This window comes from Podarcis muralis, chromosome 12 (genome assembly GCF_964188315.1).
Source record: "Podarcis muralis chromosome 12, rPodMur119.hap1.1, whole genome shotgun sequence".
NCBI lineage: Eukaryota > Metazoa > Chordata > Lepidosauria > Squamata > Lacertidae > Podarcis > Podarcis muralis.
Window position 1 is genome coordinate 11,863,264 of NC_135666.1, and position 25,354 is coordinate 11,888,617.

Here is a 25,354-nt window from a genome sequence, read left to right on the forward strand (position 1 = left end):
TGCTAAGTGAAATGAAACAAAATCTACAAAATTATTACCGGGCTGAATTGAGATAACTGTGAAATAATTGCATTTGAGAAAGATAGGGAATGGTTTTTCTTCAACAGAAAATGAATACTGAATACTGTATACCAGGGACGTCTAACTCCCAAGAGACTGCGATCTACTCACAGAATAAAAAACTTGCAGTGATCTACCCCCTTTTTTGGGGGGGGGTGTTCAGGTAAAGTTATTGAACTTTTTTTTAAGAGGGGAATATCCCTCAATTGGCCCAAACCAATACTGTAGATTGCATATCTGTATTTGTAAACGTTTCAGTAACAAAGTCTCATAAGTGACAAATGCTATTTTTAAACAAATAAAATTTGTTACTGAATTAAACCTCTTAAAAGGATGTTTCATTCAGGTGCTTTCATTAGTTCTCATTATATTATCATTTTATATTAGCAGGATTGTTATTTTTCTCTTGTCACCCAAATGATACTGTGCACAGTTATTCAGCTACTGAAGTGACACTTAAATACATTTAGCACCTTTTCAAGTGTTAAGGAAATGTCTGCAGTGTGTCAAGATATGGAACCTACACATTACCACCTATGTTATGAAAAGCATCAGGAGAGATTTCTAAAAGATTGAGGGGAATTCCTACTTTTGATGAGCATTATTAGGTAACTGAACAAGTCAGTTATGGGTAAATCAATATAATGAATCCAACTGAAGTATCATCCACTCTGCAGTTACTGTCCATTCCTAAAACAAAGCTATGCTAACATAGCATTTCATTAACATTGCCTTCATAATGATACAATCTATTGAGACAACAAGACCCAAACCCCAAATTATTGATTATGGTAAAATCCCTGGTTCTAAACATTAAAAGTATTGGAGTTTGTGTACATGTTAAGTAAGGAGGCATTTAACCAGGTTAAAGTACCGGTAATTTATCAAGAGCAGATGCTATCACTACAATTTTTTAAAAGGCTGTACTGCAAGAAACCCATTTGTCGGTTTTCCCTCAACACTACTACATTACCTGTAGCAACCTCCTGACAGACAATTCTGAGTATAAATGGGCAGCATGAGACAGTGTGAACAGATGGCAGAAACAAGGTGAGATGGGTGGGTGAGCAAGCAGTTGCAGGTGAGGTGGAGAAGAGTTTTATTTGGCCCATAATTTAAGTAAACTGACCTAATTCACAAAGATCAGAATGCAGTGATCCTTCCTCTGAATTTCACAATACAGTTTTTTTTGCTTAAAAACATACTGAAGTATGTAATTTAGGATAAAATATTTATAGAAATGCATACATTGAAATAAAATGTTTATTTCAATATGTATTTTGCAGTAAAATACTGCAAAAAAATATTTAAATAAATAACAATTTTCATAGATTTTTTTAATCCACAGATTAATGCACAAATGGTATGGAACAGGCTTAAGAATAAACACATGCAAAATTAATATGAACTGCTCAGGACAGGCACTTTTAAAATGATGCTTCAGGAATAAGTATGTGCTATGGGAAGTGCTGAAAATACAGATGTGGAGAAAACCAGTAGTTAATTTTTTAAAAATTGCATTATAATGAATCTTAACAATATAATGCTCCTATATTGGAGTACATGTTGCTATAGTGACAGATAATTTAACATAACTATCAGTGTCACATTTAAGTGGTTGATTCACATAATTAGTACCCACTTTCATCTCTGCTGGGTATCTGCTCAGATACAGAGCCAGAGGAGTCCTTCCTTGAAAGAGATCGTTTTGTTTTTCCCTGTCCTGTACGACTCCGCTGACGTACCATAAATCCACCAATGCCTGTAAAAACACACACACATAATAGGAAAACATACTTGGATTTCACCTTTTTGTAGATTCACAAACACTAAAGTCCACTTTAAGTATAAAACTGGAAGTGGATACACAGTACATATTTAGTAAGCACCTGGCTCTACATCAAAATACAAGAGGTGGTCATGCAACTTACTTTATGCTACCAGAACATGTGTCCAGGAGCTTTGAGTGATCCAGATGGATGGTCCCGAGATGTATATGTAATGAAAATGATGCACCAGTGCCTCACATACTATAGCAGGGATAGTGAACCCTTGATCTGTGGGCAGCAAGCCATGGCCAACTGCCCCACTCCTGATGTCATATGTAATATCAGGTGAGAGTCTTAAAGTGTTTCCAATTACGGTATTCTCTGGCAAGGGAGGCTTGCTGTCAGTGCCAATCAGCAGTGACAATAAGCTTTCAAGAATCAGCTAACTGCTACAGTTTCCCATCAGAAAAGAATTAGAATGGAAAGCATCTGCCAAAAACCCAATGACTATAGACCAACACAGGAGAATATGATGTCTATCTAGCCAACTTAACCAGATGGAATATGGAAGGGTGAAAAATAGAATGTCCTTTCATTCTTGCTGAGAGGATAATTTACTGGGTAAGACATTAGGTAGAAGTACAGGCGAAGTACAGACGTTGGGAGAGTTAGGAACAAACTGATTTCACAACCATGTTTAGACCTACTGATCCTTGTAGAACATGCAAAATTCCCTCATCCTACATGTATAGAAAAAGAGTCTAATTTGAAATGTTTGGATTATGTTGTTGTGACAAGGAAAACAATATTCCAACTTCACTTTCAAAGCTAGTGTCCCCCTTCCTGATACAGACTGTCTAGAGTTATTATACTTTGCACATGCACTGGGGCAGAAAAGAAATTTCTTTTAACTGCTATGGTAGTTATTTGCTTTAATGAAAGGTGCTCTAACAGCACCACCATGATAGTGTTATGGGGAGATAGTGTGTGCTCACATATACATTTTCCTGTCTTATACAGTGGAAGCAAACCACTCAGAACAGCAGGCCACCTATCAGGTTTAATGATCCAATGGCAAGTTTCAATACAAAATTAGTACTTAAGAGAATGATACGGTAGTTCTCCTGTTTCGCAACATTGGAACACCATTCTTTATAATCAGAAAGGAAATGAATTGTAACTCAATTAGAGGAAGCTGTAATATACAACAAACAGGGAAGTGATAATTCTCAGCAAAATCTTATTTAGTCACTCAAGTTTGTAAGTTAAAAGATTATTTACATATAGATAATAAATATAAACCTAATGAATATGCAAACATCTGGAGCATGTACTCTACCAGGTCTGTATGGTTTTCTCTTTCTCTTTTTAATCCCCTCAGTTCCTTCTACTCCTTTAGGATCATCATCTGCAGGCTCCCGTTCAGGGCTTGTATCAGATTTTCCCTCACAGTCCATGAGATCTCCTTCTGAATTTAAACACACACACACAAACACATAAAACAATTATAAAGTAAAATTCATAGGAAGTTGTCATTTTCTCTTACAGAATTCTCAGGAAAAAGCTTCCTAAGGTATGTAATGGCATATATAAAATAATGAGCATAATAAAATCACACACAATTTTAAATGACAGCACACTGAGGTAGTAGTAGTAAAAACGGACTCTGCTAAAATCAAATGCCGGGAAAAGACAGAAGGTATAAATGCTACTAGGGATGGTGACTGACATGCAGAGAAAGGTGCGGAATTTCAGAGGCAGGGTGCCATAACTGAAAAGGCCCTGTTTGCCACCCAATGCGCCTCTGATGGTGGGATGGGGGGTGCACTGAGCAGACCTTCCAAGTTCAAGTAGTTCTTCCAAGTCTGCTGGTCCTGGGTCATCTAAGGTTCATTAGGACATGTGTACTTGTGCCCAGGTCCCATTTCTTCAACCTGAGTAGCAGCTGGCAATCAGTAAAAGTTGCTAAAAGGTACTGAAGGTATGGAAGACAGCTGGGCATCCTGTTTAGGGGAGTTTTTAATGTTTGATGTTTTATCGTGTTTTTAATATTCTGTTGGGAGCTGCCCAGAGTGGCTGGGGAAACCATCTAGATGGGCGGGGGTAAGGATGATGATGATGATGATGATGATGATAATAATAATAATAATAATAATAATAATAATAATAATAATAAAACAGCACCTAATACACCTGTACTCATAAGCAGGCACTTATCATACTAATGAATAGCAATATTGCTGGGTATTTTATTACATGGGTTTTATTAGGCAAGTCGTCTTTCTACTATGTGTCAGTAAGTATTGTACTAGTCAGGTATTTCTCATTAAAGTTGAAATCCATTCATGACCTATGTATCTCCTTATATAACATCACCATTGTGATAGTCTAACATCCCTTTGCTAATAAAGGTACTGGGAATTAATTGCTTATGTCATAGCACGTACACCAACAGATGCAGTTAGTGGAGTGTTTTGCATGCAAAAGGTTGCTAAAGCCACTGATAGGCAGAGCAGGCAACCAAAGAGTTATATATAGTTGGAAGGTTTTTTGGAGATAATCTAGTCCAAACCTCTGCTATATGCAGATCTATAACATTCTGTCTACTGAAGGGCAAAATTTCTGGTTCTCTTCTGGAAGACCTGAACTACTGAAAATCCCAACTGCCTCAATATCCTCCTACAACCCATGTCCTTCTGTAAACTGCTTCTATTGTTAACAACGACATACAGCACAAAGCAACAATTACCTCTACTGTCATCCATCTCGCCATCCCTTGAGTGTTCTGACTGGATGTCAGGCAGGGTCTGGAGTACAGCCACACTATTCTGGTTTATAATCTTCAACTTGAGCTTTGGCTTTGTCCGTTTTCTTCTTGGTACAACAGCACTGAGGCTCTGTAACTGAGACATCCCTGTTTCTGTCAGACAGACTCCATCCTGAGTGTATGTCTTCGGTGGGTCTATGAAATTTGCATGAACCATAACAGGAATACACAACTTTAATAACCTTAGCTTACAAGCATTGTGTAACTCTATTCCCCCCCCCCCCAACTTTAAGGAACTTGCAATTAACATACTAACAATTATCCATTGTAACATCAGAGCAAAAATAAATAAATGAGCAGAACTATTTCTGAGGTAAATCAACATTGCTTCAGAATAATACAAAGCTTTTCCATTGATATATTATTTATTCCAATCAAATGACTGGTTCACATGTCATGCTAAACTCAACCATGGTTTAGCAAAAGTGTGTGGGTTCCCAGAGTCTAGGAACAATCCTCTCTATTTGTTTTACTGCTGCACCATGCTGAACCAAGCCACGACATCTGAATCTGGGCTTCAAGTTTTGCTTTTTCCAGACTAACCATGAGCTCTAACCAAGGTTTGTCCTGTGGTTTATGGCTTTTTCCAGGACTGCCTGGGTTCAGATGGCACACTAAGCCAAACTATGGTTTCACTAAAGTGTGGTGAGTGAATTACCAGGGGTGAAGCAGCAATGAGCTCCTCCCTGGAAGCCTACATGGTCTTGCTAAGCCTAAATTTGGATCAGCATGAAATGCAAACCAGACCATTGTTTCTTTACCGTTTTCTTGATTGCGTCCTGCAGATATTTATTCCTGCTATAACCATAGCATAACTACTTTGACCCTGCAAAGGTTCTACTCAAACTGAGTCCAAGGAAAAACCCATAAAGGCTGTTCCATAAGCAATTTATAGCAGTGCTCATGTTAAGGGAGAAAAGGTAACAAATTAATGAAATCCAGGGGGGGAAACCACCCACTAAAATGTCCCATTTCAGCCCTGTTTTTGGCTCACTTTAGGGATTTACTTAAACAAAAAATCTGCCTGTTCCATAAATTTTGAAGAGCAGTTGCATGTTCAAAATAACAAAACTTATAAGCACACACTTTTAGTAAGAGGCGATATGATGACAAAAAATAAAAAGAGCTAAGAAACCTATTGATACAATGTAGAACTTATTTCTAGGTTAAGCAATAACCATGTTAGGAGGAAGAAATAAAGAATTTTAAAAGTTACCAAATTCCTTTGCTTTTGTTATAATTTGAGTGGCAACTGATGGTTCACAGCATTCAGAGGGAGGCACTGAAAGATAAAAATTGAAATTGGCTGTGAGTCCTGGAAGACCTGCTCCCTGCCTTGCAGGCCTTTTCCACATGGCAGTGCCCTTATTGACTCCAGCTACAAAAGCTGAGGCTGCTCAGGAAGCCGGATATCATCTTGTCTGCCTCAGTCCAGACCCAGGTCATCAAGTCTGAGCTTCCACAGCTGCCACCACCCGCCATAAAGCACCATTGGCAGGACTGGCAACAACAACACTAGATATGTTCTATGTTTATAATAGTATTTTATTCTCTTGTAAACTATGCTACTTTAAATGTGCATTTTATATTGGACTTCCTTTAGTAATGTTTTATTTTGAAATCTTTTAAGATAATACTGTAGTTTCCTGTTATTAATATTGCTTTGGCTGTGTACCCTATAAATGACTTTCGTCAGTAACATTTTATAATAGATTGCTTTATTTGATGTTTTAATGTACTGTAAACCACTTTAAGATTTTTTTCCTTAAAAATATAAAGCGGTATAGAAATGAAATGAATAATGATGATGATGTTGCTTGTATTAAAATATATAATCTTCTATAACTATAGTTTTTGATGTTGGTATCATTTGTAATCTTCTGCAAGTCTCTTGTGCTCAGGCATGTCAGAAGAGCATTATTAAATTTTTGAACAATTGAATTTTTTTAGGCTAACAAATTTCAGTTGACATTCACTGTTACCAGGAATACAGTGGAAGGCTGAATATACAAATTAAAAACAACTATGTGCTAATAGTGTGTTGAAGAAATGCTTATATTTCTGGAAGCACTAGGCACAATCTAAAGAACATTAATTCCATAACAGCTCTCACTGAAAGCAGTAAAGCTTACAGCCTAATTCCATTCATGCATACCTGCAAGTTATTTTTTTTCTGACCTGTTTTTACCCACAGCACCAGAACACTCTGCCAAGGCACCTATGCACACAATTTCTTACTGATATACCAGATGATCTCTGGCAGCATAACTGCTTACTCTCTGGTAGGTCTTCCTCTCTGCTGGTAGAGTGGCACTTACTCAACTTCCAAAGGACCCTCAGTTGGCCTTTGGCTGACTTTAAGATTGCTCCCTTAAATCAAGCCTTTCTCCGGGTTGTGAGAGAAAGCACAATGTACCATTTGTCCCTTTCAACAATAGCATTCATTTATTTTATTTCTTTGTATGCACAGCCTGCTCCATCTTGAAAAATCTAGGCAGGTCTCAATTAATTTAAAAAAAAATGTAAATAATGCCTTTAAAATAAAATGAAAATCTAATTTGATGTAAACATGAACAAGTTTATTTTTTAATGGTGTGGGAAACAACATTCCATAGAGGTTAAAGCCTGGATAATTTGAGAGACAGGGAGATGGAAAGGCAGAAGCACATTTGGGAAGCCAAAAAGGCAGCAGTCCCATTTGACTTAGAAATAGCTAATTAAGACAAAGCATGATAATTTCAGAATTAACTAGCAAGAAATAGTATGGACAGACAGTGATTTGGATGTGGCAGCTGGCAGATTAACATATGAAGAAAACAAGAAATATAAGTTAGTTTAAAGATCAATGACACAATCTGCCAAGTGGTCAACCTCCATGAAGGACTCTGGTGCAAGACCCTTTGAAATAGATGGAAGTCTGCCATTCTGCTATCACAGTCATTTCCCAAAACCTTCCATGTATCAAAAGGTTATTGGAAAACCATTAGCAGCCCACTAAGAAGGGTTTCAGGATATGAAATTCTTTTAGACCCAGTGTTGTTGTTTTTACCCTTTTTCTGCATTATATGGAAGACACAGTGAAGTAAGATCAAAAAGAATTTACTGCATGGTTTCTAATACAGTAACCACCACTAGAATTTTATAGCTGCTGGAATTTTACATGCAGGAAGGTGAGAGTGGAGATTATCAATGACACCACCTATTGAAGAATGGATTGGTAAAATATGGAAGTTTGCTTCAATGGCTGAATTAATATGATACATCAGACCCAAAGTGGGGGAGACAATAACAAGGTAAATTTATGATGAATGTCATTTCCTTTATCAAATATAGTAAGAAAAATTGGATGCAATCTAATATAAACCATGGTTTTATAGTGTTCTGAAATATGATTAATTTTGCTATTTGGAATTCCTTAATGGTGGGAAGCAACAAGAAACTGGTCACCTTTGAACGTGATATGACAGAAAAGAAAGAAAGAGAAATGAAGTCAGAGTAGCAGTTGTGCTTCATTTGTGGATAGCACCTCAGCTTCCATAATATATGGAACAATAATGATTGAACTGAGGATAAATCTTGTGACAATGCCTTTATATACAGTGGTACCCCGCAAGAGGAACGCCTCGCGAGACGAAAAACTCGCAAAACGAAAGGTTTTTTCGTTTTCGAGTTGCCTCGCAAGACGAATTTCCCTATGGGCTTGCTTCGCAAAACGAAGCTTGCCCAGGGGACAGCGGGTCTTCTCTTTTGAAGCAAGGGGCGGCGGGGAGAAGCGATCTTCTCCCCGCAGCCCCAGGTCCGGGGACAGCGGGAAGCGGGAAGCTTCGCGCTGCCCCCGGACCTCTTTTGAAGCAAGGGTTTGCGGGGAGATCGCTTCTCTCGGTGCCCCGAAGCGGGGCAGGGGGGCGGGAACACCTGCCCCAGCCGCCCCGCTTCGGAACGCTGCCCCGAAGCGGGGCGGGGGGGCGGGAACACCTGCCCCAGCCGCCCCGCTTCGGAACGCTGCCCCGAAGCGGGGCGGGGGGGCGGGAACACCTGCCCCAGCCGCCCCGCTTCGGAACGCTGCTCCGAAGCGGGGCGGGGGGGGCGGGAACCTCTCACCCCGCCGCCGGGCATCGGAACGAGGTCCTGGACCTCTTCTGAAGGCAGGCGGGGGCAAAAGTCTTTGCTCCCCCGCTTGCCTTCCCGGGACAGCGGAGACTTCTCCGCTGCCCCGGGCGATCTTAAAATGCTGGCGGGCGGGAGCGAAGCATTCGCTGCCGACCCCCAGCATTTTAAAATCTCCTCGGGGCAGCGGAGACTTCGCTCCCGCCCGCCAGCATTTTAAAATCGCCCCGGGACAGCAGGGGCTTTTAAAATGCTGGCGGTCGGCAGCAAAGCCCTCCTGTCCCCGGAGCTTGCGGGGCGGGAGGTGGGAAGAAGGGCTTTTCTTCCCACCGCCAGCCTTCAGAACAGCCTTCTGAAGGCTGGCAGTGGGAAGAAAAGCCCTTGTCCCCCCCCCCCCAGCCTTCAGAAGAGGTCGGGGGACAGACTGTCCCCGGACCTGGTCTGAAGGCGGTTTCCCTAGGAACGCATTAATTGATTTTCAATGCATTCCTATGGGAAACCGTGCATCGCAAGACGAAAAAACCGCAAGACGAAGAGACTTGCGGAACGAATTAATTTCGTCTTGCGAGGCACCACTGTATATAAAAAAGGATGAGTGTGAGAAAAGAGAAAAATTTGGAAATGTGTTTCTGGTATTAAGAAAGAATGAAAAACTGGAAGTTATTACAGGATATTGTTAATAAAAACTATTGATAGGAATAGCTATCCATGTTTTTGATATGATGTAGAGAAATGCGGTATATATGTTTGTTTGCCTAGAAGGTTTTCTCTGTGTGTTTTATTGGGGGGGGGGGATATTCTGTGTCCTCTTTGACTGTCAAAGGTCATGGCCTTATATTGCTATTATGTCAAAAGCCTGTCTGGCATTGGCAGCTTAGTGAGAGGTAAGAGAGAGTCAATCACCTTGAGAATTTATTATATAGGGCCTGGATCAGGTAAATTTATTCTAATTGGTCTAGGTGGCTGCCAGTTAGGAAAAGAGTTGAGATTTGACAGGGAGAGATGGTACAGTAATTCTGACTGCCATCATCATTTCTTAGAGCAGTGGTTCCCAATTAGGGGTCCAGGGACCCCTGGCGGTCCATGGAACACATCCAGGGAGTCCACGGCCCCATCCCTTGCTTCCCCCCAGCTAAATTTTTGTCATTTTTGCATGGTAAAATCACAAATTTTATGGGCTGCTTTAGCACTGTGCGGTTTTTCAATATATTGGCCAAAATTGGTTTTGAAATCACACCTCGATAATGATTTTGACCCGGCAGTACGCAGCCATATATTGCTCCTCACATGAAGGAAAGCAGGGCAGCCGATTGCAAGGTGCTGCCTTCTGCTCATGCTGACGGAGAGCAGGGCAGCTGATCGCCCTCACATCAAGGCACTGAGGCGGAGCAGCTTTTCTCAGTCAGCAGGAAAGCAGCCACAGTAGATGTGCATCTTCGCTGGCTGCTCCACTGACAGCGACTTCATGCACACACCCCCATCCCTATCCCCTCCCACTCAAACCACGAAGTAGAGGTGACTCCTCTTCCTCAACTCCCCCCACATATACGATCTCCACAGCTGCGCCTTCCCTCATTGTCACGCCTTGCATGATCTCCATGACTGTTCCTTCCCTCATCCCCATGCCTGATCTCTAATTTCAGACATTGTGATATATCAGAATATTGTGATGTTTAGCTGTTGATGTATCACAATGTTGAAAACCAGATATCGCTCAGCCCTGGTATGTTTTTAGTATACCTAAAATCCTTTGCTACCCCACATTTTGTTCAAAAAATTGCTTTGCAACTACCATAGACTTATTAAAATTTTCAAAAGTAGAGGGTCCGTGGCTTGGCTTTTGAAAAAATAGGGGGTCCTCAGTAATTAGCTAATTGAGAACCACTGACTTAAGAGTAAAAAACAACACATATTTTTACATGTCTGCTGCTATTAATGCAACTTATGAAAAAAATAATCCTGAGAATCTTGAGTTAAGAGAAGTCTATCTGACACTGGGAGCAAAATATTCAAGATTATTGTTAAATAATGAATTTCATCTGCTCAAAATCATGGTGCTCTGAGTGCAGTCTTTCTCTCACTTGTGGGCACACACACCCTCTTGCTGCTATTATAATTTTAAGCAGACTTACAAATCCTCTGGGAAGAGATTTACCCAGCTTTCTACTCTAAATTGTTTTTTCCCTCATTAATAATCTTGCAGTGCTAAAAGCAAGACAAAAGAAATTATTTCCCTCAAGTACTGCCTCTGAAATCAATTCAGCATCTGCCAATCAGGAGACAGACCAAAAGAAGTTGTTTCCAAAGCTAGTGCTACGCTGCTAGATACCCAATTAAGAAATTCCTTACCATTTGCTGGTGGTATGTATGGCTGACACATGGTACAGTCAAAGCCACTGTCAGCCGTGCTTTCAACTTCCTCGTCTGTGTTTAAGTTTTGACAGATTGTGTGCATCCATCTGGAAGTTAAGTTAAAAAGGAGAAAATGAAACGTATACCATTTTATGCCAAAACACCATTCAGACTCTCTTTAGATTGAAAGAAGCACAGAACACGTCTACTGCTTTAAAAGTTTCCCTGTAAAGAGGCAATGGTATGAAGATCCCAGAGGAAGTCTGCTTTAGTCCCAGAAGATAGTTGTCAAAATGGTCAGATAAGACAGGGGTACTTTGGGTAGATGGTTTGTCCACCCAAGGGAGCAGTCTTCACTCTCTGCTAGATGGGATTATACTCTCCCCAAGCAACAGGCTGCACTTCGGGAGTGCTCTTTGCAATACAGAAGCAACTTGCACCTCTAAATGTTGCATCAGAGGCCTGGCTTGAATGTCGTATTACATCACAGTTAAAATCATCACAGTTAAAAACAAACTATGAACAAACATCGTGCTGGTGCATGCTGCCCAACATTTCTCACTCTCTGCTCCACCCCTGCTCCTACTGCTGCCGTGCTGCAATGTAACAAGCCAGGCTTGTGGTTTCCCTCAAACAAACCATGAGCAGTAAGCCAAGAACAAACCTTGATTGCCATCCATGGTTTGTTTGGACAAAAACAAATCATGAGCCTAGGTTCAGACATTATGATGAACCAGACTATGGCTTGTTTCCAAGCAGTAAAAGGGGAGAAATAGAGCAAGAATGTTTAATCACTGGACACCAGCGAGTTGCATGTCCACATTCAAATATACTAGGTTTTAAACTATAGTATAACGTGATGTATGAACCAAGTCAGAGTGCCATTTATCAACTCAGGATGAAGAGATAACCATGGTGGTTTTCTTCTTTCTGATATCAGCTACAGCTTTTTCTTTGAAAGAGGCTCTCTCTTATTGGAAAGTGACTCTGATAAGGGAGAGAAAGTAAATTCCATATGATAAATTAAAACAATCTTCAGTCCACATGACACTATGAGCAAATTATTGACATATGAAAATATATAATTCACTGTGTAGCAGAAACTCTGACCTGTCACACTGTCTGCATTGCAGAATAAGCTCTTCTTCTCTGTAATTGCAACAGCAGACTGGGCAGGTAGATAAACTTGCACAGGGAGCACACTGTGTGTAATTATTTTGCCATTCACATCTAAGACCAGGAGACGTAGCACCACAATGTCTGCACCAAACACACCTGTAAAACACAAAACAATATCTTTCTTAACATGGGCTCATGGCAAGATTCACTGCCTAACTTTATTAAAATACCTATTTTCACCTTAAAATTGTATTATCTTTAAATTACAGCAAAATGTAATTTTCCAAATCAGCCTTGCCGTATTATATTAATTAAAAGAAAATATAGTCAGATTAAAAGAAAACATTAAAAGCGGGGGGACGACGGGGGACGACACAAAGTTACACATACCATTTGCATTTCCACCCTCCTTTAGGAACTGTCTGCAGTGGCGGATCTAGGCAGTAAGTGTGATAGCTGATATCACAATCATCGCAAAGGAGCAGTCTTCCCGGATCTGTAGCCTTCCCACAGGCTTCACACACAGTGCATTCCAGACATCTCCAACCTTTGTGGAGCACCACTTTTGTTATCTGCATAGTGGAAGACAGCAGGTAATTATTTATGGAAGCCATACAACCTCAGTTGATTTACAGGCTTATATTCTCAATAAATTTGCTTCTATCATTTGGAAATAGTATTTTTTTAATGTTTATGCTCTCCTTTTTGTTTTAGAGGGAAGTCCTCGTTTTTGAGAAGTCAAAAATATCCTTGCATTCAATAGCAATGTACATTGTGCTCTCCAAGATTATGGATGAAAATTTGTTTTAGATTTTTAAAAAAAAAAATAAAATGGCCCAAGTGTAAGGATTCAACGTTCTCTCAGTTATTGCAAATATCAAAATCAAGATTCATATTTACTGAAATTAAAAGACAACATAGTTCCAAAATCTGGAGAAATACAGTTTGCTCTTGATTTACAAATCTATTTGGCATCTCCTCCCCATTATGGCATTTAAACAAAAGTACAATAGTGCCAAATATTACTTTCCTAATTTTAAATATGGCTATCGTTGAGAAACATACATCAAAACTTGAAAAAAGAAGTTTTTCAAAAAGGTCCATCATAGTACTTGACAGAAGCAAGGCACAATGTTCCAAACCTCTGAATCAGTCTTTACCACCATATGTCACAGTGCAAAAGCCAGTTTACATATCACTCTGTTGCAAAGTGATCATATGAATACCAACCTCACACTGCTTATTTAGAACCCTAGAGATTCTCTCCCAGTAGCAGAAATGGTTGGGGAAATATGAAGTGTTCATGCTCTGTGAAAAGAGCGAGTGTGCTCCAGTTATGTCGTACACTCTCAAAAGGAGCAATTCCTTGCAAGAGGTAAGAAGTTGGTACTGGCTAGATAGTTCTTTCTTAGACAGTTGAATCTTCCATCTTTCTTGGGGGAGGGCAGGAGAAAACAAAAGAGAGTTGCTCCTGACATGCTAAGTATGAGAGGGCTGGAACTGTCTCCTTTACAAGAGTACAGGAAAAGTCAAGGGGCAGGCAAACACTGGTAAGGAAAGGTGTTTGTAGGTTCAGGATTTTAAGCAATCAAATCAGTGTTGGTTTTGCTGTGATCATTAAGAGTGTAATGTGTGAACCAGCTCTACCACTCCTGAATGTCTTTCTTTTTGCATTCACTAGTGTATGACAACACAGTGGTGTAAGACATATGTAAATAAAAGGAGACAGGCTTGGAAATAGTTATCCGATTCCCTTCATAATCAGGGTTTGAAATGCATTTTAAACTTTGCTTCAAAACATGCTTAAGTCACATTTTCTGTTGGAGTAATCAACCTAAATTTTCTTCAAAGCAATTCATGAGGATTAAAATGGCTACTTTAATGGAGTGTTCAAAAGTTTATCCCATCTACTACACTAATCATTCTGTGAGAACAAAAGCTGTCTAGAGTGTGTTATAGCTTCAGTACAACCCTTTCATAAAAGTGCATGTGATTTAATACATTAAAAGAATATTCCCTTTTTAAATAACTGCACTTAAAAGACGATTCATTATTTATATGCTGAAGCAAATAGCTTATTATCTGTGCATGTCTTCCCATAACTATCCAAATTTCACTTTTTGCATATTCTCTCCTACCTTAATGAATGTAAGAAATTAATTACTCCAGTTTCTGAAAATTCTGATAGCCAACAGACAAAGCGAATTAACCGAATCTTACTGTGGTCATAAATGAAAATGAACTATATATTTTTTAGGAAACCAGTCTTAAACAAAACAAAACACACTATACTGCTTCATATCTTAATACTTAGGTTATATCTAGCTCAATACTGAGCTGTTATCTCAATACTTTCTTTTAACCATCTGCAAGATAAACGGTGCTATTTATAGCTGAAAAATTACACAAAGGTTAACTTCTCTTGCATTTATAAAATGTCATTTAATTAAAGTGCTTTGTCAGTTGCATACAAATAATGGTCACATTTCCAGAGGAATATTTTACAAGCTAAAACACTCCTTAATAATGTAAAAACTGGAATCAATGTGGTGTATGCAGGGACAATATGCTGACAATAATTTCAAAGTGCTCACCTTAATACTGACACAGTATGGATGGTAACACTGACCACACTGAGAGCAGGCAAGCAATCGTCCTTCTGCACCTTGGCCAAAACTCCCACAAACTACACACATATCCTAGAATATCAAAGAAACATTTTCAGGTAAACAACTAGTACTAGGTAATTAAAACATGGAAGAAATATACACCTTTAATCCATTTTTAGCAAACTTTGTTCTCTTTCAAAATTTCAGGTGTATACAGTCTTCTCATTATTATCATTAATATACCCTATGTATACAGCAAAAATTAGTAATACTAGTAAAACTATCTTGAACATTTTTGTAAGGACAGGTAGTTAAAGTCTTGAAACAATTTTAAAAATCTACAAGAATTTCCAAAATATATTAGAAGCTCATTGCAAATGTCCAAAGAGAGATGGACCAAAAATATCAGCTCAGCTTTAGATCTAACTCACCTCTAGCTTTAAAGACCACTAGAATTGTGGCCAGAAGCTACATAGCAGCCAGTGTAATAACAAGTGATGAAGCAATGCTATTACCTGCCCTCAAAACTTAAGAGGACAGTAGCCACACAATGCAATAACTGCAGCCTCCCAACAAATGGTATTCTGTTTTCTCTACTATATTAGCCCATATACAGAATAGTTAATCCCTAAATTTAACAAAACACTAACAGGCTTATTACTTGTTTTATGGTTCACCAAGTAATGTTATAAATTATCTAGATTAAACACCTATAGATAAATTAACTATCGTCAAATGTCTTGCTAGGAAGAGGTTGGATGTCACCAGAAGTGGACAGCTAGAATAAACAATACCATTAAATATTCCCTACACTTTTCATCTGAGGCTTAGAAATTGGGAAATAGCCAATGACATTAGAAAATAATAAAATATGAATTAATATTGCAACCTGATGCAAAGTAAACTTGTCACTGCTAGAAAACAGAACAACAGTATTGTGCATTGAGTTTTCTTCCTCGTCTTTGTTAGATGAAATGTCCATATCTGTGACCTACAAATAAAAGAAAACAAAAACTTAACAGTTTTCTGGCAGTAAAAGCAGATCATTGTGAGCAGAGGCACGAATCAAGACTTCTGCCTGCTCAAATAATATGCTAGAGATTCTTACCCCTGGAGAAAGAAAAGATCCAATTCCATTTTTAAGTTTTGATCTCCCCCGTCCACCTCTTCCAGAAAGGCCTGCACCACGTGGTCTCCGCTTCCCAGGAAACCCTGAGCCACGACCCTATTTAAAGCAAATTAAAACATTTAGATGGAACTAAGCAATGCTTCATAGAAATGTTCCTTATAAAGCAGACTTTGTAAGAATACAACAGGATTTTGTATTTTGCAACACAACAGGATTTTTCACATGAGCATGTCCCACAGCAGGGCTTGCAGATATGAAGAGATATTGATACACAGCATATAGTGAGGGTTGCGGCCTATGAACCTTTGTCAAGTATCTTATTATGAATTTTGATCCAGGTGGGGTTTTTGATTTAGTGGGAGTCATTTGCTAGCAGAAGAGGAGGAGAGGAAGTTTTTGCTACCCAATAATCTGTCCTGAAAGGTCGCCTGGCAAATAATGTTTTCCCTTCTCTCCAATTAGCAGGCACCTCTGCTGATACAGCAGTGCAAGAAGCACCAACTAGATTCCACTCTATGCTTATATCCTGCATTGGCTTAAGAGTAGCTTCCCATCAATCTCATCAAAGGCATGCCTAACACTGTACACACTATTCACAAGGTATGTAATAGACATTGATGACTTGAGAAAATGGGGAGGGGGAGTAAAACTATTGCTTGCTAAGAGAAAATTCACAACAATGTTCACTCTAGCTGCACAGATAGTCCTAGAAGGATGTTATCAACTGAAAGTACCAACACACCATTAGCTTACATCACTAATAAAATTTGTAAATGATACAGAAAGAAAGGACACGTTTTCATGAAACTTAATATTAAATTAATAGTACAATTACTGATACAAACATATCAATCAAATGTGGGTGTGCTGAAAATGAGAATACAAATGAACAATTCTAAGTCTCATGAGAAGAAAAATTCTTTTCAGCTTGCTCAGGTCTTAGGCTGGTTACTCTAGATACAGAGTTCATCTCTTCTAATAATGTATACAACTGAACGTTATTTTGAAACAGGAAGCACAACAAAAAGCAGCAGCACCTAGTAAACAAGAGGTAATACAATAACCTTCACAAAAATACTGCAAAAATAAAAATATTGATTTTATCTGTACTGTATCTATATTATGCTGATAATCTTTCAGGGCACATTTAGTATTTCAGCTTTTGAGATTTAAAAAATTCTTAGTTAGGCTAGATTCTGGTGAAGAATTCTGGAAAATTCAGAACCTTGCATACTATTTTGTGATATTTCAGTTGACTTAATAAAGGTACTGTCCTAATATGGATTTTTGACTTTGTGGAGCCACACAGCTACCTTTACTTTTTATGTTAGTAACAAGCTGCCATAAAACTCTTTGTATGGAAATAATAATCTGCAGCCCTTTGTGTGAGACCTTCTGCAGGAGGAGCAGAGAAAATTAGTTATACAGCAACCTCTAAAGTATGCACTGGCCACTGGAGGTTTCAGACACCATATACATTGGTCTCCCATCTATGTTTTATTTCAGACTCCATCCAGATGATAGCAATAACTCATAACATACAACATGGCCCAGTTACAGTGTACAGAATACACCCTGTAGGCGTTAAGCACCGCATACAGCTGAATTAGAAATTGACTCAATGTTCATTCTGCATGCACTGAGAGAGAATGTAGGGATTTTTAAAAAGCAAGTTATACAGCTGTTTAAAAACTGGGTTTAAGTAGCATATTAATTTAGCTATGCTTCAGAAGGGTTTTCATTAGTATCTTTTTATAATGGAGAACAGCAGAGAGATAGCAAAGGATAACAAGAATATAAATACAAATTAATTACCACTTTGATGCTCCATATGGCACTGCCAGGTAGCGGTCTGGACTTAAAAGTTTCCCGACCTTCTGAAATGTCTGGGGACCAGGAAGGTGGGCTCACTGTATTATGGCTACTCCAAGCCCCCTAGGATATGTCAGGTGAGAAAATAGATGTATAAAACTCAGCCAAATAAAATAAAAATAAAGAACGCAAATAAAAAGCTCTGAAAGCAAAGCACATGCAGGCACACAAATACTTGGTTTAACAAACGCATGGATTTACTGGGATAAATTTCAACCTAGCACTCACATTTATACAGGATGAGCATCAGACTTCAAGTGTGAATAAAATGTTGATTAAATAATAAATATAAAAGAGAAGCACTGCCGGAAAACAAAAGATTGCTTGGCATGAGGAACAGATGAAGTGTGACTGTGACTCAGTTAAAACTTAAACCAAGATACACCTATTTGGGATCATGGCTGTATTTTTATGGCAATATTATTTCTGTATTTCAGTCTGCATCTTGGAGAAGGCAACTGACTTGGGCTATGTTGTGTGACTGTAAAAATAAAAAATTACAAACCAGAAAAGCTAAGAAGCATAGCAGACAAAAATGGATTAAAATAAAAGGTATAATATGAAAATGAAAAATAAACGAACAGTTAAAATATCCATGAGCTGAAGCTATACCACCCAAGCACTATTTAAAAAAAACCAACTGAAATTCTTATATCAAATAAAATTAGCAAGCAATCATGTCTATAAGTGCCTATTATATTGTATTCTGTAGAGTCCAAAAATGGACTAAGATTGAATTCACCAAGGCAATTTCCATGAGCTGAATTGCGCATATGAGTTTTCTATACTTGTACATAAGTCTTTATGTATAGGAATACAATCCCTAGATGGAGACTGGGGATCAAACGTCATCTGTAAGGATCCCAGAACTGCATTTGCAATACTCTCCACCCCCAATCCTTGCTAATCTTTCTTTCACTTTTGCTATGCATCTACAGTAGGTGTAACAGGTGGCTGTTTCTTTGAACAGTATCAGTAATGCTCTCAGTTTCCACACAAAAAAAATATTTAGGAATAGGGTTCCTCAAATTTCAGGACTGGAGATACTGTGGCCCTCCAAATGTGACTGAACTGCAACTTCTATCATCCCGTGCTGGCTAGTACTGATGGAGTCCCACAATGTCTCTGGAGGATAACAGCTTCCTCTTCCCTCTCATAACTGGAAGAAGTCTCTAAACTTTAGGTACCCTCAGAAATACAGTTGTTTTATCAAACAGACAGTTGTACAACAAAATATTTTAGACTACTCTAGTGCTAAGAAGTCTTGTAGCACTAAAACTCCACTTTCATAACTTAATAAAAGTACTAAAATATGATTCTATGAAATTTCATCCTAAATATAACATAAGAATATTTCTACATTTGTGTGTGCAGCTAGCTTCTTGAAGGTGTCAGCTGACACACTAGTGTTATGTATACAGACAAAATAGCAAAATATGGTTTGTCAAGAATCAGGAAATAATGAAAGCAATTAGCACATGTGAATGAGTGCATCATCAGAAGATTAATTCGCTAACTACCCAAATCATAATCTGGTGCCATGTCTAAATAAGACCATTATCTTCAAAAGAGATTCTCAAAAACAGGAAGAGCACTCAGGCGTTTGATTAATGTCCATGAAAGCACAACTCAGGAGAAAGCTCATTTACTTAAAACAAAAATAAAACAAAAAGTAGTAATTGGTGTGCACTCTGAAACAAACTGCCATTCCCTTAGAATTGATAGTCATTAATAAAGAAACACACAGCATCAACAACACAGATCAAGAGTTTAAGAAAAAAGTTAATAACAACTACACTGCCCAGTGGAAAGTCCATTCCTACTTGCCTCTAATGAACAAGAACAAAGCCAAGGTGGGGCACAGCCAGCAAGTAGCAGGAAGAGGCAGCAGTTCAACAGCAAGCAAGTTCCAGTCTGATATTACAGATGTGTCCTACCTCTATTTTTTCTGGTTGATCATGCAGGAGTGGATTATCTATTAACAACTGTGCTATCAGGGAGTGTGACCCTGATGGAAACCAACTCCTGCACAACTCTAACAAATCAGAATGAAGAAGAAGCAGGACACAGCAATGATATCCACCACTGGAAACTCCAGGGTCCTGCTAGAACTATCAAATTCTGTGTCTTCGTAGTAGTGCAGCTTCCTTTTTCAAAAGGCTCCTGAGCAGCACCATTAACACAAAAAACTAAGCTGCATCTATCCTGTGAGCCTTTGCATACATATTGGTCAGTGTCGGTAGTGGTAATTATTTTTATTGAGACGTAAGGCATGCTGGCTGGTAAATGTGCATAATATTGCTTTGCCACAACTGCCTTTAAAATGGCAGCATGTTTGCTTTCTCTCTATCTAAATCCCCAACATTCCCTTAAATGAAACCTACAAGTTAAACCAGAGTAGTCAGAATTTATATAATTATGTCCCTACATCAACTTCTGTTGTAAATCATCAGAACTTCCCATGGTCTGTGTTAGGATATTTATGTAAACTGAAACAGTACTCATGTAATTCCTCAAATATCTTTGGCAGCATGCCATATTTTCTGGAAATAAGCATGCATGGGACAAATCAAAATTGTGTTTAAAGATGCAGGAAGGTTGCAGGGGAGGCGAATACATCTTGGATTTCTTCTGTGGCTCCCAACTTTTTTTAACAGGCAGTGTCCACTCAACAGCAGCATTTCTGTAATGGATCATGTGTCCATGGCAGCCATTCATGATGGTGCCCACAACATCTTCTCAAATCTCAGATGTACTTATGGAAAGTTTTGGACTTCTGGAACATAGGTGGTAAGAAGAGGCACTCTCACAGTACATTTATTTAGGCAGAGCAGGAAGTGCTGCCAGTCACTGATACACTTTTACCAATTTCTTAATAGCTAAGTTGCATGGCTAACATAGGCTTTGAAAAGCAGACCAGTGGTCCTGAATCTCTTCATTTCCTAACATTGTCATCTTTCTTGAAGAGAATTTCTTATTCTGCCAGCTACCTGTCTACAAAAGCATTAAGGCCTACACAAGTATACCATCCAAATGCCATCCAAATTAGTGGGGGTAAGTACTCCCATTACTTACCTTTTTGCAGTCAGGCAATGTTTCCAACAGGCAAGATTTAAAAACGCAAATGCAAGAGACCCATTTCCCCACAAACTAATTCCTAATTAGTAGTATGAAAGCTAATTGTCCTTTGCCAGATGAAATGCACAAAATCCTATATATGTCTAGCACATGATTTAGGGGCAAGGATAACAAAAGATTAAAAATACAACTTTAAAGGTTACATTCTAGCACCAATATAGTAACCAGAGAAATGAAAACAAAAGACTGAACTGATAGCAGTCAAAAGCATAAGATATTTGCTTATAACACAATTTGTTTCTAATGGCTTGCCTAGAATGACCTTCCAAGTGCTAACCTGGCACCTCCCCCAATAATTGAGGAAGGAAGGAAGCAGGTTTTGTACATTAGGTATGTTCCATTTTACCTGAATTGCACCCAAAATCTATTCTTGGCAGCTAGATAAGAGGCAATTTTGAGATTCAAACGCTTAAAGTTTGACATACTGCTCACGCAAGTGGGTCTTATTTTGCTTCTTCATTTCCCAAAAGCAAAACTGTTTACCTATATAATTGGTCTTTTTCTAGATTACAGTTTCTATTGATTCTCATGCAGTTGGTTCTCAGACTCTCAATTAAAAGACTAGGCAATTAATACATTATACCAGGCATGTCCAACTTCCAAGAGACTGCAACCTCAAAAGTTGTTGAGATTTTTTGGGAGAGCCAAAAAAATGGATCTGCTCTGAGTAAAACTTAGAATGCTGCCCTTCAATGAATGCCCAGTTGCTGGACTCTACATTAACATATACTGTTAATTTTCTTTCAGAGACTGTAACAACTTGTCCACCTAGACATATATTTCTCTTCTGTGCCCCTGCCCATTTTTTCTAGTGCTGCCACTGTGTGTCAGGGGACTAGAAGTCCTCTCCCAATCAGTCCCTTACATGCCTCCTTTTGCCTTTTCCACCATTAGAGCATCAGTAAAGCCAGATGTGCAATGGCAGCCCACCTTCTTTGCTAAGAGACTTCTGAGGGCAGATCTTCCAATGAACATAGGATTGCACCCATAACTATACAGTTGTACCTTGGAAGTAGAACCAAAGCGCTCAACTCCCAATGCGTGGCTTCTGATTGGTTGCAGGAGCGTCCTGCAGCCAATCGGAAGCCACGCTGGACTTTCGGCTTCCGAAAATTGGAACAATCACTTCCGGGTTTCGATCACTTGGGAGCTGAAAGGTTCGAGTTCAAAGGCGTTCAGCTTCCGAGGTTCCACTGTATATGCATTATTGTTAAAGACAGGTTGCAAAGAAAATATAAAATGGATTATAATTTAGTAGAAGTCAGTGAAACCCATTGCTATACCGAAAATTGTGTGGGCTAAAGCAGACGTGGCTAATTATGTATTCAGTATTAAGCATAGCATGAACATTAAATAAATTGTGATAAAATAAAAACATTAATTATTTTACTCTTCGGGGGGGGGGGGTGGAACCTGTCTAAATGAAAAACAACTTTCATAGGAAAATCCATTTGTTTTTTAAGGTTCCTGCACCTAGGAATAATTTATAATAATTAGAAATCTAAATCAGCCATTTTATCAGAACATTTTATTCTCTTTTTACCAATTAATATTATTTCATTTAGAATATATATGTAGACTAAGAATAGAGGGGGAAACTATAAAGAAGTTCATTAAATCAGCAGTGAAATAAATTATCTAAGTAATGTGTGGGTTCTAAAGAGGATTAAATGAGACTTGCACAGCAAATCTTTGAACAGCATTGTTTTTCACCACCTACAAGTAATAAATGTTTGGTCTGGACATCTCTAGCTAAATTAGTAATATTGGAAAATATGCTTTACCCTGAATTAATTCCAGAATACAAACCTTTCAGAAAAACCACAGGAAACGTAATTACTTCTTTTTCTTTCTTTCTGACAAAATCTGTACAAACATTTACTCATGAAATCAGTTCTCCACAGTAAATTGTTGGTAAAGAAGTGTACTAAGAAGCTAACAACAGACTCTGTAGTCTCAGTTTCAGACAGGAAGGCAAAACAAATACCTCTCTTGATGTCATAGCCAAAGTAATGATTCGGGTAAACAATACAACTAAAATGCTTTTTGTAACTGATTTCAGTCAAACATGCTCACCTGTCTTGACCTTGGTCTCCCAGGAGAAAACTTTCTTTTGGTGATAGCTGGTTTTCCCATTCCAATTTTTGGAGTGAGCGATACGTATGTTGTTGGAAGAGTTATAGAGGATTCTAGTGGTGACATCTGACTGCGCATCGTGTCATGCGAAGAGCCTAACTCTAGTGAGGCTGTTGGTGAGGAAGACACACTGGACTTGTTTAATTCAACAGATGATGAAAATAAAGATTGTGTTTCAGCTGGTGACTTTAAAGATTTATCTTCCAATGGTGAACTGTCAGTTGCACAACTTTCATTTGCAGGAAGAGATGACGTTTCATAATTTTCAGGAGTGTCATCTCCTTCTGCAGCTTCTGACACCATCGTTGTTTCTACTTGCTCTTCCTTCTTACAGGAGCTGCTCTCGCTATTGACCAAACTGAAGGTTTCCGATATCTTTGCTACATCCTCAGGTATCTCTGGTGGAAGCTGAGATTCCTCTGTGGACATTTCAAATACCTCAGTGCTTTCCTGTGATTGTTTTGTTTCCTCAGTTTGCTTGTCTAAGACTTGCTGCATTGTATTTGAAATATTTCCTGTCATTTCTATCTTTTTATCAGCATGATTAAGATCAGATGCAGGAGTCTTTTTAAGAGATGTTTCTATTTCACTTTTACCAAAATGGTCAGGAGCCTCTGTTTCCAGTTCACCATTATTTTCATTTAATGAGAAGCCTGAAATAAATTAGAACATTTCATTTGAGTCTGAAATTAGAGTATCTCTAGTGTAAAAGTGTATTTTAAAAAATATGTGAACATTTGTGAAATATGTGAAAAATATGTGAACAGTTACAAGCGTGTGTGGCCTGTACTGCTAGTCTCACATCTTGAAATTCTGAAGATATTCTATTATCATTCTGTATCATATGATGAAACGATATGGGTTCCATTTAGCAATCATAGCTAATAGCCATCGGCAGAACCAGCTTCCATGGTTTGTCTAGCTCTTGAGCAAATAAAGTATGAAAAAATAGTTCCTGCTTGTTTGTCCTGATTCAACTGTTAATCAATTCAATTAGGTGGCCCATAGTTTGAAACTTAATCCTGAGAACACTTTAGCCTTCCCTTACAGGGAAGATGCACAAAGCCCCCAGTCATGCTGACTGCCCTTTTCTGTTCATTTCCCAGCTCCGCAATTTCCTTCTTTATGTACAGTGACCAACTCTACCCCGTGTCAGTGACGTAGCAAGGTCAGGTGGTACCCGGTGCAGAAAATTTATTGTCGTCCCCCCCATTGAAATGACTAAAAGAAGGAAAAATAAGATACTTACAGTTGCAAGTGTTATTTTCTGGTTTATGAGTGAGCATAAGCACTTAAAAACTTTTTTCCTAACTTTGTTCTCTGCAAATTTTGAAATCACATCAGCAAAATCAATTCCTTTCGCTACTTTGTTTTCAATTGACAAGATGGCTAAGCCAGAGAGCTACACACTGAGTTTTTGTTTTCATTGAACTAAACACCACTAAAATGCAAAGAAGTCTAGAATATCTATTATCCAGTACTAATTTCAACATCACTAAATAATCCCCTATCATTTTCTTCACCTTAAACGTCAGAATATCTCCTGCATAGTGAGGTACTATATATGCACAAGCCACATAATACTCATTCTTCACTTGAAGGAAATCAATGTTTTAGTGTGGCTGCACGTTGGAACTCCCTATCTATGGATATGAGGTGGGTGCCTGCTAAAAAAAAAATTGGTTTAGGCAAGCCTATCCAGAAATGTAGACACTGTCATGTATTTTAATATCGTTTTTAGCTAATCGTTGATTTGAATTTTTTTTAATGTTTTGAATACTTGGTTTTATTCACTGCTAATTTTATTGATCTATTCTTTTTGTAGACTGTTTTAAGGTTTGTTTACAACAAAGTAGTATATAAATGTGAAATAAATAAATACATGCCTTTGGGTCTGCTTAGTTTATCATTATTCCAAACAAAGCATAATTTAGCACATAACAATGCAGATTCATAATGCCTTTTTGAACTTGAGGTGTTCTTCGGTGCCCCAGTGAAGTGAAGTGAGGTAGAAACAGAGCCTTTTTGATAGGGGCATCTTGGCTCCAGAACAGGCTCTCCAGAGAAGATCACTTGGCCCCTTCTTTATGTTATTTTTCAAAAGCAAGTTTTTTAAAACAAAAACAAGACCCTTTTACACACCCAGGCTTTTAAAATGGAGGTGGTGCAAGGAAATCTATGGCATAACCATTGGCAATAGATGCTTTCTCCTGACTTGCTGGTTTATTACTATTGT

At 38.5% G+C, this 25,354-nt stretch overlaps 1 protein-coding gene across 9 annotated transcripts in view; it reads right to left on the minus strand.

The window, feature by feature from the left end:
* The window catches only part of KMT2C (lysine methyltransferase 2C), a 143,835-nt gene that overhangs the window by 45,506 nt on the left and 72,975 nt on the right, over positions 1–25,354 (minus strand). For 7 of the 9 annotated variants that reach the window (XM_077936741.1, XM_077936740.1, XM_028749693.2 and 4 more), the window contains exons 13-24: positions 23,059–23,771; positions 17,788–17,907; positions 15,952–16,068; positions 15,733–15,834; positions 14,829–14,933; positions 12,625–12,806; positions 12,226–12,390; positions 11,113–11,222; positions 5,873–5,938; positions 4,579–4,791; positions 3,169–3,297; positions 1,703–1,822 (exon numbers count right to left, since the gene is read on the minus strand). In XM_077936741.1, the coding sequence (XP_077792867.1) occupies positions 1,703–1,822; positions 3,169–3,297; positions 4,579–4,791; positions 5,873–5,938; positions 11,113–11,222; positions 12,226–12,390; positions 12,625–12,806; positions 14,829–14,933; positions 15,733–15,834; positions 15,952–16,068; positions 17,788–17,907; positions 23,059–23,771 (2,142 nt within the window). The remainder of the gene's footprint in view (positions 1–1,702; positions 1,823–3,168; positions 3,298–4,578; positions 4,792–5,872; positions 5,939–11,112; positions 11,223–12,225; positions 12,391–12,624; positions 12,807–14,828; positions 14,934–15,732; positions 15,835–15,951; positions 16,069–17,787; positions 17,908–23,058; positions 23,772–25,354) is intronic. The other 2 variants (XM_077936737.1, XM_077936742.1) reach the window with 2 other exon arrangements.